This window comes from Monosiga brevicollis, genomic scaffold, assembly GCF_000002865.3.
Source record: "Monosiga brevicollis MX1 MONBRscaffold_14 genomic scaffold, whole genome shotgun sequence".
Classification (NCBI taxonomy): Eukaryota; class Choanoflagellata; order Craspedida; family Salpingoecidae; genus Monosiga; species Monosiga brevicollis.
The window spans coordinates 284,424-302,941 of NW_001865051.1; the positions used below are offsets into that span (position 1 = coordinate 284,424).

General features: G+C 54.2%; 3 protein-coding genes across 3 annotated transcripts; 2 read left to right on the top strand and 1 right to left on the bottom strand.

Annotated features, from left to right (window-relative positions):
• Nucleotides 1-1,203: 1,203 nt before the first annotated feature.
• On the top strand, nt 1,204-9,900 carry MONBRDRAFT_32879 (uncharacterized protein; the record flags this gene model as incomplete). Its single annotated transcript, XM_001746758.1, has 14 exons — nt 1,204-1,352; nt 1,789-1,867; nt 2,050-2,448; nt 2,538-2,608; nt 2,716-2,937; nt 3,034-3,382; nt 3,508-4,001; nt 4,200-4,273; nt 4,404-4,449; nt 4,600-4,694; nt 5,531-5,943; nt 6,466-6,554; nt 6,694-7,543; nt 7,829-9,900. Exons 3-14 carry the CDS (start codon nt 2,103-2,105, stop codon nt 9,898-9,900), a joined length of 5,121 nt encoding a protein of 1,706 aa, XP_001746810.1. The 5' UTR covers nt 1,204-1,352; nt 1,789-1,867; nt 2,050-2,102.
• Nucleotides 9,901-10,456: 556 nt separating this feature from the next.
• MONBRDRAFT_26400 (uncharacterized protein) lies at nt 10,457-12,408 on the bottom strand (the record flags this gene model as incomplete). The annotated part of the gene is made up of 10 exons (XM_001746877.1): nt 10,457-10,518; nt 10,638-10,740; nt 10,847-10,957; nt 11,074-11,173; nt 11,313-11,446; nt 11,539-11,598; nt 11,690-11,791; nt 11,919-12,031; nt 12,075-12,284; nt 12,342-12,408. 10 exons carry the CDS (start codon nt 12,406-12,408, stop codon nt 10,457-10,459), a joined length of 1,062 nt encoding a protein of 353 aa, XP_001746929.1.
• Nucleotides 12,409-12,666: 258 nt separating this feature from the next.
• On the top strand, nt 12,667-17,869 carry MONBRDRAFT_26401 (uncharacterized protein; the record flags this gene model as incomplete). Its single annotated transcript, XM_001746759.1, has 23 exons — nt 12,667-12,717; nt 12,831-13,077; nt 13,167-13,223; nt 13,307-13,378; nt 13,461-13,546; nt 13,647-13,754; nt 13,848-13,946; nt 14,067-14,227; nt 14,340-14,435; nt 14,587-15,166; nt 15,311-15,396; nt 15,477-15,626; nt 15,721-15,796; nt 15,909-15,998; nt 16,092-16,274; nt 16,359-16,418; nt 16,506-16,591; nt 16,695-16,776; nt 16,890-16,976; nt 17,063-17,140; nt 17,490-17,556; nt 17,691-17,733; nt 17,839-17,869. The coding sequence occupies 23 exons, from the start codon at nt 12,667-12,669 to the stop codon at nt 17,867-17,869; spliced, it is 2,676 nt and encodes an 891-aa protein (XP_001746811.1).
• Nucleotides 17,870-18,518: the final 649 nt, after the last annotated feature.

Genomic DNA, 18,518 nt, shown 5'->3' on the forward strand with positions numbered 1-18,518 from the left:
CTCTTCGTTGGCTTCACTCTCATCTGTACTCCTCGTCTTCATCATTGCATTCAGGTGACAAGTCCACCGTGCACCACGCCGTCTACGGCGGCATCAGAGACATCACATGCAAGTACCGAGGCGCGAACACGAGAAGCCTCAAGCGCCGCTGTGGACCGTAGCTCTTCCCCATCAATCGTCCAAACTCGGTCTCCACGTCGAACACACCTTGCACGAGTGGCGCAGTGGCAACCACATCCCAAGAAGAGAAAATCGTCTAAGTCCACCCAATGAGGAAACAGCTTGCTTACTAAGTGTTTAGAAAAAAAAATCGTCCCGGGCGTTTGTCAATCGAAATAAACCTTGAATGACCATTGATCAATCGGAACTTGTCTTGTCCATCTGCTTCTACCCACCAAGTTGTCTCATTGCTTCGCTGACTCGTCTTATGGCGCTGCCATTTGACATACCAATCAGAGCCATGTAGCCCTAGAGAGTCAAAGCCAAATAAGTTTCGTATGGAAAAGAAATGGGATTTATTTCAAAATAAATGATTTTCTGGTCTTTGGGCTGCTATGGCATCCACAGGAAGCGTATGAACACAAGAGCACCCTCGTTTGATCCGCAAAAATTTAGCGCTTCTGCTGTGCTTGATTTGAAACGCACAGCAGACAGAATCGCCGAGCACGACCCGAAATACTGACTGCCAATTAATCGCACCTGCCTCAATCCCAAGAGCAATATGTTGTTACAAAAAGGGAATACATATGTTACTTTCAAGGAGGTGACCGAACTATCCCGCTGAACAACATATTAAGGTACATTCAGCAGACGGACGCCATCTGACATCTGACATCTGATATCTTGTTGATTTCGCTGACAATTTATAGAGTATGGTCACTGATTTCGATTATATGTTATCATGACTGATTTCGTGGCTTTATGCACACGTGCATCTTTGCAAGGCAACTGCAAGCACACGCTGACTTACTTTGGAGCTTGCGTGACTCTTACCCCACACACACACACACACAGATGTGGTGCTACCATATGTTAGATCGAGCCAGGATCACATTGCCGCCCTTTAGAAGAGAGAGAGAGAGAGAGAGAGAGAGAGAGAGAGAGAGAGAGAGAGAGAGAGAGAGAGAGAGAGAGAGAGAGAGAGAGAGAGAGAGAGAGAGAGGGCAACAGGCGCAAGTCACTCGCTTCGACGTTTTTCCGGCTCAAGCAGCCATATCACTTGCCCTGGTTCAATTTGGGTCGCGGTCTGCTGAGGCCGACTTGATACAGGTACACAGACGAACAGAGTTGGAGCTGGAGTCAACTTGACTGGCCCGTACGCCCCGGCGCGACTTTTGATTCAAAGCCAACTGGTAGGAGCATCTTCCTTGTCCGCATGTGGTCTGCCCACGTTTGCCACGCGTATCTGGAGGTCTCCCGCTGGACCGCCTGCAGTCGTCGTGTCCAGGGCGCTCTTTGCTGCGCAGCGCAAAGGGGGGCACGAGCCTGGCTCTGTGCGCGTGTGGGTTTATCCCTGTTTGTTTTTCTCGGTCAAGTGTTGGCCTGCGAGTGTCGTTGTCCATCGCTTTTCTCCTCCTTGTCTCAGCTACACTACTCGTGTTTTTGGCATGTGTGTGTGGTCTCTCTTCTCGAGTTGCCACGACCTTGCACCCCCGCTCCCACATCCAATGATCTCTCTGTCTCAGTCGTGTGATGCGTCTTCTTAATGTTTGCCCTGACATGTATCCCTCTCTCATTTTTTCACATCCGAATGGTAATGATCCCCTTCCTTGCTCGATCCGCGTGTAGCCCTCCACCTCTCCTGCGAGGCAAATTTGCTTTCCTGGTCCTGCCCCGCCGCCCCTCTTTTTCGGCGGTTTCTGGCGAGGTAGGCTCTCAGTACTTGCTCTAATCATTTCTTCTCCTTCCCCTCGTTTGCCCCTGCTCAGCCTCGCCTGCTTCTTTTTTAATGCGTGTTGCTCTATCTTTCTTCGCACGTGTTGCTTGTGGTGCTGGCACCGTCTCACTCGGGACCATTGGCTCCCCCCCGGCGCGTTCTTCTTTGCGTAGAGCTGAAAACGAAATGACTTGAACCCTTTGGTTTTTGGGCCCCCGATCTTGCCATGTCGCTGTTTCGCAATGCCAGCCGCCTCGTCGGCTCTGGCCGCGCTGCCAGCTGCTTGGTGGCTACGGGTCGCCAGATGATTGTTTCGAACGCACGCTTGACGCCCACGGCCCCGACGTTGCTTCGCTTCACACCCGTTCGCGTCGCATTGCGACCCAACTCGAGCTGGGTGCCGCAATGGTCAGCTCGACCGGCCGTGCTGCCCGTCGCCTCTGTGCCGCTGGCCACGGCCTGCTTCGCCCTGCGTAGCCTCGTCCCCATCGCACAATGCTCCCCTGCGGCAGAGCAGCCCGCCATCACCCGCAACGTGGCCACCCTCAGTCAGACCATGGACCACCTGAAAGGTACGACTTTGTTCCTCCGCTGTCCTTTTGGATCAGCTAGATCCGATCGTTTCTCATCTCTCCGCGCCTCTGGCTTGTGTACACAATAGAGGAGAAGGTGTTGCGCCGCTTATTTCGCATCTTTAGTCGTGCTCTTCGCCACATCTTGCTCTTCACCCCCGTACGTGTCTTTGGTCGTGAGCCCCGGCAGACATGGTGAGCCCAAGCTCTCAGTATCCGTGACACTCTCATTGAACCTCTTCCCCACCCCTGATGGGATGACTCTAGGTGTTGTGTGCCTTTCCGTTCGCCTATCTGCTGAACCGAGTCGGTTTTATCTGGAACGGCTGGTGGTCGTGGTTTCTGTGGACCATTCAAGTGTCTGGCCCAACCTTTATCAAGTTTGGCCAGTGGGCCTCATCGCGCCGCGATCTTTTCTCTGTCGAAGTTTGCAACCGCTGTGCTCAGCTGCACGCATCTGTCATGCACCACACCGTGGCTGAAACCGAGGTACGTTTAGAGGGCAGGTTGGCCCAAAACTCAGTTACTCCCTCTCCCTGGTACAGCTTTGCCAGCTCCACCTGCTTACCATGCCGATGCTGGCAGGCCACCTTGGACGAGTCCTTTGGCGTCGGCTGGCGTGACATTATGGTCCTGGAGCCCATTCCCGTGGGATCGGGCTGCGTCGCCCAAGTCTACCGTGCTCATCTCAAGCACCCATCTGGCAAAGGCCCCTCGGATGTGGCCGTCAAGGTCATTCACCCCCAAGTTCAAAAGCAGGTTATCGACGATGTGGACCTGCTGCGCTTTGTGGCCAAGGCGATTGAGCTGATCCCCATGCTGCGATGGGTCTCGGCTCGGGATGGTGTGGAAGAGTTTTCGCGCTCCATGACCGAGCAGCTCGACTTGCGCAACGAGGGCTACAACATGCTGCGCTTCCAGGAGAACTTTAAAGGTAAGCACTCAATTGTGACTGGTGATAGCGCCTGCACGTGCTTGTTGGCGAACCCGATGGTCCTCGCCATGGTCTGTTGCTGTTCTGATTTTGATTTCGCACCTCCTTTACCTGCCTGATGACAGATGTGTCGGACGTGATTGTTCCTCGCGTTATTCCTGAGCTGACGAGCGAGAACGTTTTGGTGGAAACATACGAGGAGGGCCAGCCGATGCACGTCATGTTTGATGGCGACGAGAAGTTGCGTCGACGCTTGGCGCGTCGTGGTCTGGAGCTCTTTTTCAAGATGATGTTCAAGGACAACTTTATTCACGGTGATTTGCACCCGGGCAACATGCGCGTGACTGGTGTGGACGAGCATGGTCAGCCCACGGGCGAGCCCGTGAAGATTTTGTTGCTTGATGGCGGCATCATCACGGAAATGACTCGTCGGGATCGCGCCAACTTTATCGACTTGTTTGGTGCCATTGTACACAAGGACGGCCGGGAGTGCGGTCGTCTGATGCTGAGCCGTGCCCGCCTCCACGATTGCGATGATCCTGAGGGCTTCATCTCCTCCGTTGACAAGCTTGTGCGCACCGCGTGCGACATTACCGATGCCGGGTTTCGCGATCTGAACGTGAGTGGGTCGTCGTCCTCCTCCTCCTCCCGACCTGACCCTGTCTACGAGGGCGAGCGGTTGGGTCTCGACACGAGTTGTTTTGTCGCGGTGTCAGCTGTCCATCTGGATGCGGGTGGGAATGACGCTCCTGGATGGCGCTCTGACTGACTCCTTTTTCACCTTGCTTTTTCCCCTGGGCGTTTGCCGCTGTCGCAGTCGGGCATGCGCCTCAACAAGGTGCAAGTCGGCGAGCTTCTACAACGAGTGCTCACGCTGATGTGCCAGTACCGGTTCGTTATTGGCCATGTTTTTTTTTTTTTTTTTTTTTTTTTTTTTTTTTTTTTCTTTTTGCCTGTACCTGTGATCAAGGTACCAATGCGCTGCACTGATGCCGATGGCTTGTCGTCTTGTGCGGTTCAGGGTGAAGATTGAAAGCAACTTTACCAATGTTTTGATTGGCATCATGGTGCGCGATTACTGAACGGTTTTTGCTGTCCGCTCTTGGCTTGCCTCCGTCATGATATCAAGGCAGAGAAGAGAAAGGGGCTGCGGCGGGGTATGGGAACGTGCTCGCCACTCACTCACTGTTTTTGCCGTCTCCGTGAACGATCTTCAGGTGGCTGAGGGCGTTGGCCGAGCACTGGATCCTGAAGTCGATTTGATGGTGTTGGCAGGACCCATCCTGCTGAAGGAAAAGGCCAAGATGGCACTGTTAGGCCAAATGCACTAGTTTTTTTCACCTGCCCCTCCGCCCCATCTGGCGTGTTGCATGTTTGTGTCTTCCCGAATGTTCGCGTTCTTTGTTGCATGTTTCCTGTGTTTGTTCTTACGGGAAATGCGATCTACCCGCCCAACGCCACAAATTGATTGTGGAGCTTGTTCATGGTTGGCCTCTTGACGCCTCTTCAAGCTGAAGGGGGCCTTGAGTGTGAGGTTTTTTGAGAACAAGGTCGTCTTGATGCGGGTGCCGTGGCTGTTCTGTGGGACCGCGGGGTTGATTTCTTGGTAAAAACGGGCATGGTCGACGCAGCGGGGCAACCTGACAGCCCACTTAGTTAGCACGAGAGGAGTGACAGAAGTTGTTGGGGGGTGGGGGGTGAAGAGGGTTTGACTTTTTCAGAATCGAACGGCGAGCCCCCCAAACCCACAACAACACATCCATCCAGCAGCTCAGATGCCATGTGATGTGACATTCATGCAACCGCCCCATCACCCTAACGTCGAGGAAGCATCCCGACCTGACTGGAACGTGATGGACTTACCCACACTTTATCTCATCAAAGCGTGACTTTATCCACACTATGAAGTGTCAGCCAAGCCGGAGGTTGACGGAGTTACGGTTGTGGAATTACTTCCCGCGACCCAAACGGCAGCGCCCTCCAAGCAGTACACGCTGCTTGACCGGAAACGAACCAACAAAAAAGGATAAAAGGATAGAAAGGAAAGCGGAACTTGGGTGTGCGTGCATCTGCGCAGGGTGCGTGCTTGTTCTGGGCCGCATATCTCTTGCGAACCCCAGACTTCCAACCATTTGACCTTGCTGGCAGAGATTGCACCACTGAATCTCTCTTTCTCTCTCTTTCTCTCGCGACTTTCTCTCTCTTAATACTTTTCTCTTCTCTCTCTCTCTCTCTCTCTCTCTCTCTCTCTCTCTCTACTTTCTCTCTCTACTTTCTCTCTCTACTTTCTCTCTCTACTTTCTCTCTCTACTTTCTCTCTCTACTTTCTCTCTCTACTTTCTCTCTCTACTTTCTCTCTCTACTTTCTCTCTCTACTTTCTCTCTCTACTTTCTCTCTCTACTTTCTCTCTCTACTTTCTCTCTCTACTTTCTCTCTCTACTTTCTCCATCTCAGTCTCTCTCTCACTTCATCTCTCTGTCTCCCTGTCTCTCTCTCTCTTCATCTCTCTGTCTCTCTCTCTCTCTCTGTGTTGCGCGTTTCTCAATTTCGATCAAGCCAGGTTGATCGCGCGCACACACGTCAGGCGACCGGTGACCTGTGAATGCATTCACGGTGAGTTGGCAGTGCCTCGGGCACACGGTTTGATCATATCCTTTTTACATGCCTACCCCCTTCCTCGTTGAGCCATCCCTCCCTGTGAGATCTGCTATCAATGTGCACAGCAAAAGCCATTGCCAACTTGTGATCACCATCACGACCACCATCGCCTGATGCACTCCAAGCGCTCGCCAGCCCTCGTACTTTGCCAGACAAGGGTGTGGGGAGAAACCCGACTCAATCGCTCACACTCCTCTGCTTTCCATGTTGAATCCCTCTATTCCTCCCGTCGAGCAGCAAACTCTTTGTCCCTCCTACAACCCATCATTCGCGCACACACCGTTGCGACCGACCAACGCACACATCCGCTCACACAAACCCACTTGCTGGCAATTCCCTGTTGGCGGTCCCGCCTGCACCCCGACTCCTCTGATCCCTTGCCCTGTTGTGTGTTGTGTAACCTTCCGCCTCCCCATCTCTGTAGCTTTCAGTCTGCTGAAAACGGCAGCGCCCGCGTTGAATAGCTTACTGCCGTCATCATCCTGTTCTGACTTGCCATCCTTTCTTCGACCGGTTGACAAGTGGCCTCGACGAGCGTGTGCGAATTCTGAACAGTTTTTCAGTTGGACTCATTCGCCGTCTTCGACGGCCGCCGCCTCCTCTCCCTTGTGGCCAACTGTTCATCTGCTCTTCCCTCCTGCCCGTGGCCCAGGCACCCATTGCCGCCTCAAATCCTTGTAGCGGCTCTGGCGCCCGGGCTCGCTCAAAGTCATCCTCCTCGCCACGCTTCTGCCACGACACAACTTTTGCCGCTCACTCAAGCCTCCTCCAGCGGCGCTCCCATCAGCGCGCCGCCATGGCCAAAAGCGCCACCTCCGAGTCAGGCCCTGGCCGCGACTTGCCACATGTGCGCAGCAGCGCCAAACGGTCGCCGGTCGCCTCAGACACGTCCGCAGCCCCCGTTCTACCCCACGAACGCTTCTGCCAAACCGACCTTCCGCCTGCGTCGACGAGTGGATATGCTCCCGCCATGTCGCCCGAGTACAGCCAGCTGCTCTGGTGTAACTATGTGCAATGGCTCACTGCCCTTCAGCAGCAGCTCCTTCAGGCCCAACTCTACCAGCACCAGCAGCACCAGCAACAACACCAGCACCACCAGTATCAGCAGCATCAACAACAACATCAGCAACAGTTTCAACAGCAGCAGCACCACCACCACCACCAGCAACACCCTCAGTCCCAATATCCGCATTCTCAGCCCTACCTACAATCCAAGCAACAGTCGCCATTATCGCAGCCCCCACAGCACAGCCAACAACAGCCTTCTCAACAGAATCGCCAACCGCAGCCCACCCCTCCCACACATCCCGCCATGTTTGCGCAATTCCCCTCCGCCTCAAACTTCACGCTTGGCCAACCACATGCCCCAGGCTCGACATCCACGACGCCCTCCTTTGCGCCTCATCTTCCGCCTCATGCCCCCCTCTTCATGCAACAACAAATGCAGCAACAACATGCCGCCGCAGTAGCCGCCGCCGCTCGCGGCTACACTTACCGGCCCGGTTCGCAACGTACCCCAGACTCTGGGGGGGGACCCCATGATCACGATCAGGACCGAGGCCGCAGTCGCAGCCGCAGCCGCAGCCGCAGCCGTGGACGCGAACGCGAACGCCATCTTGACCAAGTCGCCGCAGATGACGCTGCAATGGACACTACAGACACCAATCCACCTCTTGATCACAGTCGTGACCGGGGCCGTGCTCGAACCCGAGCTCGCGCTCAACTGACAACTTCGGCAGATGCTGAAGTCTCCAGACCTGATGACGCTCGCCCCACGCTGGCACCAGGCACCGCACAACGTGCCCACTCTCGCCAGCAACTCCCAAGCTTTCCAGCCACGACTCCACATACAGCTGGACCCCCAGCACACCCGGCATCGGCACAAGGCCCAGCTGACGCGCACGAGCCGGTCCGCTTAGCCACCAAGGCGCTAGCCCAAGGCCCTGGGACCCGCGCCAAGGTTGCATCCGAAGACAATGACGCTGACAGCGAGGCCGACGAACCCGCGGCTGCGGCCCAGTTTCCAGAACCCCTAGCGCCACACGTCCAATCTCAATTGGAGAACGCTCGGGGGCAGAGCCGCACACGAAGCCATCTGCGGACGAAGAACGCGGCACATGGCCGCAGCCGTAGCAGCAGCAGCAGTGGTGGCGAGCGCGAGCATCAGAATGACCGTGACCGTGAACGTGAACGAGATCGCGACCGGAATCATGAACGAAGCCGCAGCCGCAGTCGCAGTCATGGCCGCAGCCGCAGCCGCAGCCACGGTCGCAGCCGACGTCACCACCATCACCACAAGAATGACGCAGGGGCCTCCAACCCGATGCCCTCAACCAAGCGCAATGCAGCCACAACAACCGCGCCTGTTCCCATGCCCATGGGCCAGTTGTCACCTCAGCAAGCCCAGCAACTTCTCTTTCAATTGCATCCCTTGCAAGCGCCATTCGCCGCCTCCCACTCGGGCATGCTACCCACAGTCCCAACCTCGCTTGGCCCCTCACCCATGATGACGTTTGGCACGCCAGGCATGCCGCCGGCTCCTGCGCCAGCTCCACCTGGCGTCTATCAGCCATGGGCCACCCAGCCCTTTCCCATGGCATCACCATATGAACCTGCGGCCACCATGGGTGTACCGGGTCAGGCTGCTGACCTCGAGCCTCAGGTAGAGAGCACCCCGCTGGATCAAGCCGGCATGTCTGCTGCCAAGCATCATGCGTACAAGCGCCGCCAGCGTGATAAGGCCGGTGAATCAGATGCCTCGGGCCATGGCAGTAAGCGCGTCAAGGCTGATTCTGGCATTTCTGCTTCAACAATGACGGGCTGGATTTCTCTAGCGCACTTTAACGATGAGCAGTTGCACGAGTACACTCGCCGACTTGCCTGCCACCGCCCAATTGGGACTGTCAACTGGATTTGCGACTGGGTTTCAGGGGTGCGCCAGCCCGAACCGCAGGAAAAGGATGCCTTTTTTGCTCAGAAGGTCGAGCTGTTCATGCCCAACATTGAGGCCTTTTCATCGACCATGTCACATGCCGGGACGCACACAGTCGAAGAAGGTGACTCAGCCCGCGACGACAAGTCCCCAGCAGGCGATCAGGCTGAACAGCTTGATGCAGAAGAGACAGCGCCCAAGTCGCACTACAACCACAGTCCCAGCCTCGACTTGAGCCGCAACGTTCGTGAGGTCACCAAGCGCTCACTAGCCCTGCGTCAGGCCAGCACGCAGAACTCAGCCCAACCACCAACAGGACCAGGCACTGCCGAGGACAACGCAGGCAAGCAAGCTTCGCCGCGTGCTGCAGCAGTGTCGAACACAGCTGACCTTGTGGCTTTGCCGTCAAAAGCATCCACAACAACCGCCATGGAGCCAGAGGCCGATGCTGCCGCTCAACAGCCCGAGGCCATTACTCAAGTGAGCCCCGACGCCAAAGACCCGGCGCATCGCGAGGAAGCTCTTGCAGCTGGCGGTGGGTCGTCTCGTGATGTCATGGCGCATGGTGACGGGCCCAAGGAGTCTTCGCAAAGCAGCAAGACCGAGCCCGGTGATGAGGCCGAAATGGACGCATGCAGCGACTCGAACGAGCATCGGGGCGAACCGGGCAGCCTGCAGTTTCGGTCATTCACGCAGCTGGCCAAGCGTGAGCGTCATCGCGAGCTGTTGATGGATACCCAGCGTCTTGACGATAACATTGCGTATTTGGCGTCGAAGGAAACACGCTTGCAGCGCCGCCTTCGTCGACTGGAGGCCAAGGTGCTCGACCGCTTCAATGCTGGATCTCCGCTCGAAAGTCCAGCCTGCACGCCGCGACCTTCGCCCACTACTGCCGGCAACGTTCTGGCATCATCCGCCGTGCACTGATGTTGAATTCGCGATGATTGTGTAAAGAACCCCTCTTTGGTGTTGAGTGAGATGGATGTTCGTGTTCATTACTTTTCCTTTATAGAATGTTAGCTCTTTAGAGTTGTGTGATGTGCTCCTTCCTGGTGCGGGGCAATAGAGTGTGTGCGATGTTGGCGCTGTGCTTTCGAGGCACTGAGCATTGAGCGCAGTGTTTTAACTTTGTTCGTTTGAGCTATCCCCACTCTTGAAGAACAGCGTGATTTGTGAGCGACATGATTTTTCCTTTACTTGGTCTTTGACGACCATCGTTGAGCTGCAGATGGGTCTGCGACCCCTGCTCTTGATCGTTTGTGATGCAACCAAAATTTTAAAAAAAAAATTGAAATGAAACATCTTTCAAGCATACCCTATTTATTGCAGTGCCACGCTTGCGTCTCATTAGTACAAAGCGCGGGCGGGCGAGGTGTGGTTCTCAATTTCAAGTAAGCGGCTGGGTTTGAAAGGCGCGAGCCCTGAGCTTCTCAGAGCGCCATTGGAAGGCCGATGGATGAATGAAGCGTGACTGCGTAACGCTCTACTTGCGACGCCCCCATGCAGTCTTGTCGGCACGCACTTTGGCCAGAGCTGCCACTGGGTCTGAACCCCAACCCCAACCACAAACGCATGCATGAGCAACTGACCACAACCCCCGCTCCCAGGAAAGGATGTGCAGAAGAATGGTGGCTTGATATGGTTGACAAGGCAAGATGCCGCACCTGTTGTATCCGCATACTGAAGCACGGTTTGCTGGGTGCAGCGTACAAAAGGGTTGGTGGCCTTCTCCGCACCTACTGTCGTTGGCACTGTGTACTCATGTGCCTGCCAGGTGCAAAGCCAAATGCAGTCAATATGGGAAATAGCATGCATACACAACCGCTGGAAAGGCTGTGTTCATGTGTGTATGCTGCGACGGCCGAGGCTGTACCTCGCGGCGAGCACGGGCCCATGCCAGCCGATCTTGCACTTCCTGGCTATCAGGCTCGACCGTGGTCGCAAAAAGCAGGTTCTTCACAGTGTATTCGTGTCCAACAAAGAGCTGAGGTCAAGACAAACGGTGTTTGGAGTGAGCAGAGCCAAACAAGGGCGCCCATGCGCTTCAGAGGGCAATGGCGGGGAGGTGAGGGATCAGTTCAACTTTTTGATCAAACTCACCTGGCTATCATCAGGTAGCGCACAGATCTTGTCCACCAAGGCCGTCTTCATTTGTTGGGCAGTTCCCGAGTTGAAATTGCCACATCCCGCAACGAAAAGCCTGAGCCGCCACGCCGAGGCCATGGACCAAGCACGGTATACAGAGGCAAGAGGGATTGATGCTGTGAGTCGGATGTTGCAAAACATGGACCACAGCCTGGCCGTGTGAGAGTGCGCGTGAGTGCGTGGGCGTGCCGTACGTGTCGCCTGTAAACGCGGCCGCTGGCTGATCGGCATGTCGAGCCACAAAGGTGACATGTCCAGGCGTGTGACAGGGAGTCTCAAGGACTGTGATTTCTGTTTCACCCAGAGTCAGCCGTGTGGCTTCGTTGACCTAGAACGCAAGGAGTGATGTCAAATAACTAATTCACATCTTCATCAACCAAAAACAGTGATCACAACGCCGGGCGCAGGCACGGGGCTGACCTCCTCGTCGACGGCCTCGGCATTGTCGCCCTGTCCTCCATAGATCCGAACGCTGGGGGCCTATGCAGCGCGACGGCAGATTAGGTCTTTCGAGAAGAAGGGCTTGTTCATCGCTGTGCAGCGCTGCCGAGCCAAACACACTTGAACTCACCAGCTGTTTGAGCTGACCATTGCCTCCAGCGTGATCCCAATGGCTGTGCGTGGTGAGTGCCATGACAACCTGGACGCCGTGCTTTTTAGCTTCGTCCAACAGCTGACCACGAGGGGCGCCAGAAGCATATCAGCCGTGAGTTTGAGCCACCGCACAAGAGCCTGGTGGGCGCCATCGCTGCGTTTACAAGCGCAAATGGCACGGTCATCTGCTCACCATCCCAACGCACCTTCTGCGGCTCGACGGGGTCAACGACGGCCGCGAGCCGGGATGCCTGGTCAATCACAAGGTAGCTATAGTTGTCCTCAAGGACCGGTACGATCACGACCTCCATCTTGGCCACTAGTTCCAGTTCCAGTTCCAGTTCCAGCTCCAGCTCCAGCACCAGCTCCAGCTCCAGCTAGCTCCAGCTCCAGTTCCAGTTCCAGTTCCAGCTCCAGCTCCAGCTCCAGCTCCAGCTCCAGTTCCAGTTCCAGCTCCAGTTCCAGCTCCAGCTCCAGCTCCAGCTCCAGCTCCAGTTCCAGTTCCAGTTCCAGCTCCAGTTCCAGGTTCAGTTCCAGCTCCAGCTCCAGCAGCTCAAAGTTGTGGAGCTCTTCTTTGTCAGATGTCAGATGTCAGATGTCAGACGTACAATTCAGAGAAAAAAATTTACCGGCAATCAGTGAGACGAGGAAAGAAGCTGGGGAGCTGGAGAGCTGGAGAGCTGCTGGAGGCACCATGGCGGCGGCAGCACCACCTGAGATTGAATATGCCAAATCAAACCGGTGCGGATGAGTCGCTTGGAGGATCGTCTTTTTGATGGGACTGCTGGTGATGCATGGTGGTGACTCGCCCCTGCTACGTCTTGCAGGTCATCATGCCGACTGTGCAAGCAAAAAATTGGCAAGGACACGATTCGAGTAGCCATCATGGCGCAGTCCTCGCACGTCAGTCTCTCGCGCCCGTCTGTCTTGACGCATGCGCGCACACACTCATGCATGCCCGTGGCCCTGATCAAACCCGCCACGCCCTGCGAACATAGTTTGATGGTTTGGAGCCCAGATGGCACCACGAAAGCTGCTTCTTCGAGCGTCAGCGCACAGTCAAGGTGACGAGTGCTTTGGGGCTGAATGGCTTCGAGGCTTTGCGGCCGGATGACCAGGCTCGCATCAACCAGCACTTTTCTGGAAAGAAAAAGCCCAAGGCGCAAAAGGCCAAGACAGCACAACGTGGTAAAGCAGTGGCTTCCACCACGGTGGCCGTCGCTGTCAGCAGTGATGAGCCTCCTCCCACTTGCCCTACCTTGGCTGTTGAACACGCCAAGAGCGGGCGTGCTGCCTGTCGCGCCTGCGAAGAGAAGATTGCCAAAGGCGACTTGCGCTTTGCCGTTTTGTGCGAGGCAGAACCAGGTGAGTTTGACACACGTTGCTCTTCCGTCTCTGGGTTATCCTCAACCCTGTGGGTCCAAGCTCATCGCGCGTCACTGCGGGATGGATAGGTTCTCGATACCGTGGGCCCGTTCCTCGATGGTATCACAAGGACTGCTTCATAGACGGTCCGTATTTACCACCTCTGCCAAATTGTCTGCTCTCTCTTCAGGCACTCGACACTCGCCATTCACTCGTGCTTTGTTCACAGGCCTCGAGAATCACCCCGATGTGCCTCTGGAACTGATCGAAGCCAAATGGCTCACGAACATTACACTTCTCGGTACACGTGCCAATTCAATCAGTCACCCCGCTCTGGTGGAACCCCGCCCCCCTTCACCGATTCTGGATACGGGTCCTGATAGAGCCTGACGAAGTCAAGGACATCGATGACATGTTCGATGAGGCCCGCAAGGACAAAGGCCTCGCCAAACTGCCGCAGAATAAGCGGGTGAGCCATGCGTTTGGGAATGTTCCCAATACGGCCAGACCATCCCCGATCAGCCGACTCAACTGGGGGTCCAAACGGCTTGCCTATATTCCACCTGTAGGCCAAACGCGCCGAGGACCGTGCCGAAGTTGCTGCGACCGCAGCTCTCCTCTCTTCTGAAGCAGAGAACCAAGCAAAGCTGCAGGCGCAGAGCAAGGCTGTCTGGGAGGTGTGTCGCCTCACGCCGCGCGGGCCATCGTTTCAAGCCATAATGGCTTGATTCAAAACTAGTAGCACTCATCTCACCACGGGCTTGCTTCAGGTGCGAGATCAATTGGACGCCAACTTGACCACAGCCGATTTGGTGGAGTTTCTGGATTTGAATGGTCTTCATACCAACGGCGGTCGCCCCAAGCTCCTGGTGTGAACCCCTTCTTTCACGATCTCACCTTTCGCCGACCCACACAAGCCTTGCTCTCCTTCTCATACATAAAGTGACGCGTTGTTCTTGACCCAATTGTCGTGGACGTTGGACTTGCAGGAACGGGCCGCGGATGCCATGTACTTTGGCACACTACCAGCTTGCGATATATGCAAGGAGACCGAGTGGCATTACACGCGCGAAGGTTACGCCTGTCATGGCGACGTGGATGAGTGGACAAAATGCAACGTCGTTACTCAAGAGCCAAAGTTCAAGAAATGGTGGGTCGCTGCGCCCTCAAACCGTCACATCCCGATCTTTTCTGCGTCCAAAAGTGCTCACGCGAAGTGTAACAATGCAAATGTGCTTGACTTGGTGTGCTTTGAACCGCAGCAAACTCACCGCCGCCGTCAAGGCGATCCCCGTCCTTGGAAAGACAAAATGGACCGCCAAGCAGCGCATCTTTCCTGCGCCCCGCCCAGACACCGAGTGCGTAGTCTCAAACAGATGCTTCACCTCTATCCATTCATATCTAGTGACCCGCCTTTGTGCAACGCAACGACTGACTCATGACGACTTCTGGGGTGCATATTATGGAACACAAACACATGATTTGAAAAATAAAACGAAAAATCCATAGAGTGGTGGCGTTCACTCGTAAGCAACCCAAGGTTCGTTTGTGGAAATGCTGTTGTCAAGGATCAACTCAGTGTCTTGCATTCCTTGCCAATTCTTTGTCGGCTCTTCTGGCTCACTGTATATTTCCCTGCCTTACCGTGACGGGATTCGGCTTCTACCAGGCCAAAAAAGCAAAATCTGAGGCATCTGCTTCAACGAGTAAGACACTCTTGGTCAAAGGCCGTTGCGCTGTGGACGATGCCGTTGAGTGTGGAGAAGCTTACACCGTTGTGGACGACGGTAAGCGTTCGCACCTCAGGCGTGCCTCCCGAATCCATCATCCAATGGTGAAAGAGAGAAACTCATGCCTTGTTGATATGAGCGCAGGAACTGTCTGGAACGCCTCCATGACGTTGGTGGACAACAAAACTGGAACCAACAGCTTTTACAAGCTGCAGCTTTTGCAACATGATGCAAGCCGTGCCTATTATCTCTTCCGCGCCTGGGGCCGTGTCAATACAGAGCGTGGTGGCTCCAAGCTGCAGTCTTGCCATGGTTTATCACAAGCCAAGACCGCTTTTCAAGACCTCTTTCAGGAAAAGGTCCGGCATCTGGTTTTGGTGGTTGTTTTTCGTTTTTTTTTGTTTTTTTTGTTTTTCGTTTGTTTGTTTTGAGTCTTATTTCCAGGGAGCAGGTCAAGCTGACTGGAGCATTGTCATGCCGGGAACGTTGCCCCTCGAGCGCAGTCAGGCAACGTTTTTGGGGAAACGCCTTATCAGAAGGTGCCAAACCACTTTTTCCCCTTGGACGTGCAATATGCTGGCACTAGCGGGTCAGTTTGCAAGCCACGCCCCACCCGACACGATCGCGTTGTGTGCCTGAAACATGCTTGACGGATGATGTGCTTCGCAGATCCAAAGCTGGCTTTGGTGAGACCTCAACCTTGCCAAAGCCAGTCCTGGAGCTCCTCCGACTCATTGGTGATGAAAAGCTCATGAGCAATGCCTTGCTGGAAATGAGCATTGATACGACCAAAATGCCCCTTGGCGCTCTCTCAAAACGGTGGGTACAGAATTCAAGCACCGATATGTTTTATGTTCATACGCCTTGTGTTCACGTGTTTTTGCGCCGCCGACAATGTCTTGTCCCCATACAGGCAATTGCAAGAGGCCTATAGTGTACTGACCACCATCTCCGAGCTTCTTGAGGCTGATCTCTCACAGAGCGAGCTGGTATTGCCCGCCTCCCCTCCTCTCTTGCAAGCCAGCATGACACCTCGTGGTAGTTTGAACTGAATTATTAATGCCTTTCTTGGCCGGGATGGTGTGTGCCCTAAATCTGCAGGAGCTACGCTTGAGCTCAGCCACCAACCGGTTCTACACGCTCGTGCCACACGATTTTGGCGAAGACCGCCCTCCGCTCATCGATTCCGTGGTTTGTTGGTGCTTCCATTCTCGAACCTTCTCCCTGATGGCAGCTTTCACCTCAATCCCTTTTGATCTCATACGCTCATACGTTGACAACCAGGTGGCAATTCGGGAGAAAACTGCTTTGGTGGAAACACTGATTGAGATGGCAGTTGCCATGGCCTTGCTGCGCGGCACAGATGCAGAGACAGGCGCGTCAGATCCTGCTGATGCTCTCTATGCGCGCTTGCACACAAAGATGCAACCTCTCGAGAGCTCCTCGGATATCCATAAGATGATTTGCGTAAGCTGGCATGCCATTCCTACCGTGTCATCTGTGACTTGTTTTGCTCGTTTCCTCTCATACTCCTGACTTGCCTTGTGATAGAAATACATTCGCAATACACACGCCGCCACGCATCGCTCCTACAAATTGCGTGTGGATGAGGTACTTTTTGCCTCTTCAGTCGTTGGAGTCACATTTTCGAAGTTCTTCAATGGTCTTTCTCATTGGACCATGACCTGGCGTGCATAGGTGTTTGAAATTGCACGGGAGGGCGAAGCTGAGCGTTTCCAAGAAAAGTTTTCACATGTAGAAAATCGCAAGCTCTTGTGGCACGGGTGCGTGTCGCTTGTGATGTTTGACCCACTCGTTCGCACGACCATCCCCCCTTGAGTGATCTTCACATGTTAACGAGCTTTCGCACTCTGCTCTGGTTGGTAGATCTCGCTTGACTAATTTCTGCGGCATTCTAAGCCAAGGCTTGCGTATCGCGCCGCCCGAAGCCCCAGTGACCGGCTACATGGTATGTGCTTACACGTGCTCATTTTTTTTTTTTTTTTTTTTTTTTTGAAAAAAACTACGGTAATTGCACCAAGGAGCGCATTCCTGGCCTCATGGTGAACATGATACTTTCAGTTTAACAAGGGCATCTACTTTGCCGACATGTGCAGCAAATCTGCCAACTATTGCCATGCTTCTCGCAATGCGTCGACGGGATTGCTGGTGAGACACGCAAAACCGTTTTCGCAGACTTTGAGGCATACTGCGTCCTGTACCTGTCTTACCAACGTTGTCAATCGGGACGATAGCTTTTGGCCGAGGTGCCACTGGGCGAATCCGTGGTTAAAACGTCTGCCGACTGCAACATTCGCCTTCCCAAGGGCAAGGTTGGCTCCAAAGCCCTTTTTTTTATTCTAATTTTTTTTTTTTTTTTCCTTGCCATGAGAAAGCCAGTCTGCGCAACTGACTTGCTGCTCACATCATTAATGTCTGTACTAGCACTCTGTGTTTGCGCAGGGTCGGACACAACCGGACCCAAAACAGTCAATCACCATTGATGTGTGTAGCCGGTCTCTTAGGCGTTCTTCATCGTGTTGTATTTGTTTTTGTTTTTTTGTTCTGATAACTTTATGTGTGCGTGTGTGGAAAGCATGGGGGAGATCAAGCATACGCTTCAAGAGTCGACAATGGGCACGGGTCGTGCATGCTCACGCTAGGTTGCTTGTGTGACCTCAGGACGGCCGGGTTACCGTGCCGCTCGGCAAAGCTACGAGCGCCGATGTCAGCCGCACGGATCTACTCTGTGCGTATTTTTTCCATCTCGCTCTCGACGTATTATGCCGAGACGTTTTTGCTCTCCGTATCATTGCCGTAAGGGCAATTGCCATTGACAGTTTCTGCTTGGTCCTCTGACCGTGTTGCCCTTGCTGTCGACAGACAATGAGTACATCGTGTACGATGAGTCACAGGTCCAACTGCGGTATGTCGTTTCGTTGCGCCCATGTGCCCGTACCACAAGGCAGATAGCAATTGTTCATTCACGTAAATCGTGGTGTGGTGGTGCGGTTTTCTATCCGTTCCATAGCTACCTAGTGCGCTGCACGTTTGACTTTTAACCATCAAGCATCTTAACGCGCACTCGGATGATGCTGGACTCTGTGCGAATTCTTCGGGATAAGAACCCCAAGCCTGCATAACGGCTCGTAGTAGTTGATGCTTGGGAGGGAAAAGCTTATGGGGTAATCGTCAACGTATAATTCAGGGATTTCTGGGGCTCGATTTCCGCACCTATGACTTCCTATTTTCGAACTCTCAGTCATGAAAAACAAATCAAGCAGATTTTGTTTTTGACGATCATTCTCAAGTGTCTAACTCATGTTTTGAGGTTGTGATGGCCGGTGGAAACTCCAAACAAACAAACGTTTGTTGAAAGGCGCTCAAGCGGAATCAATCAGGTATCGTATCGGATTGTTGTGCACAACGCTTACATCAGCCAGTAGCATCGAATCGAATATTGTTATGATGAAGAAATATCAGAATTAGGATCTAAAAAAATAATATGAAAAAAATCATGTGTTTTTGCACGGGTTGCGACGCAGATGCTGGGCAAATTCTCAAAGCTCACTCTCAGTTTCAGTGTCATTGGAAAAATGGGAATGCGGGTCTGAACCAGTACGGGCATCGAGTACTTGCTGCAGCGTCATCAACGCATCAACAATCGCCCTCGTGGGAGGCCGCTCCTGCGCCGCGGTGCTCCACATTTTT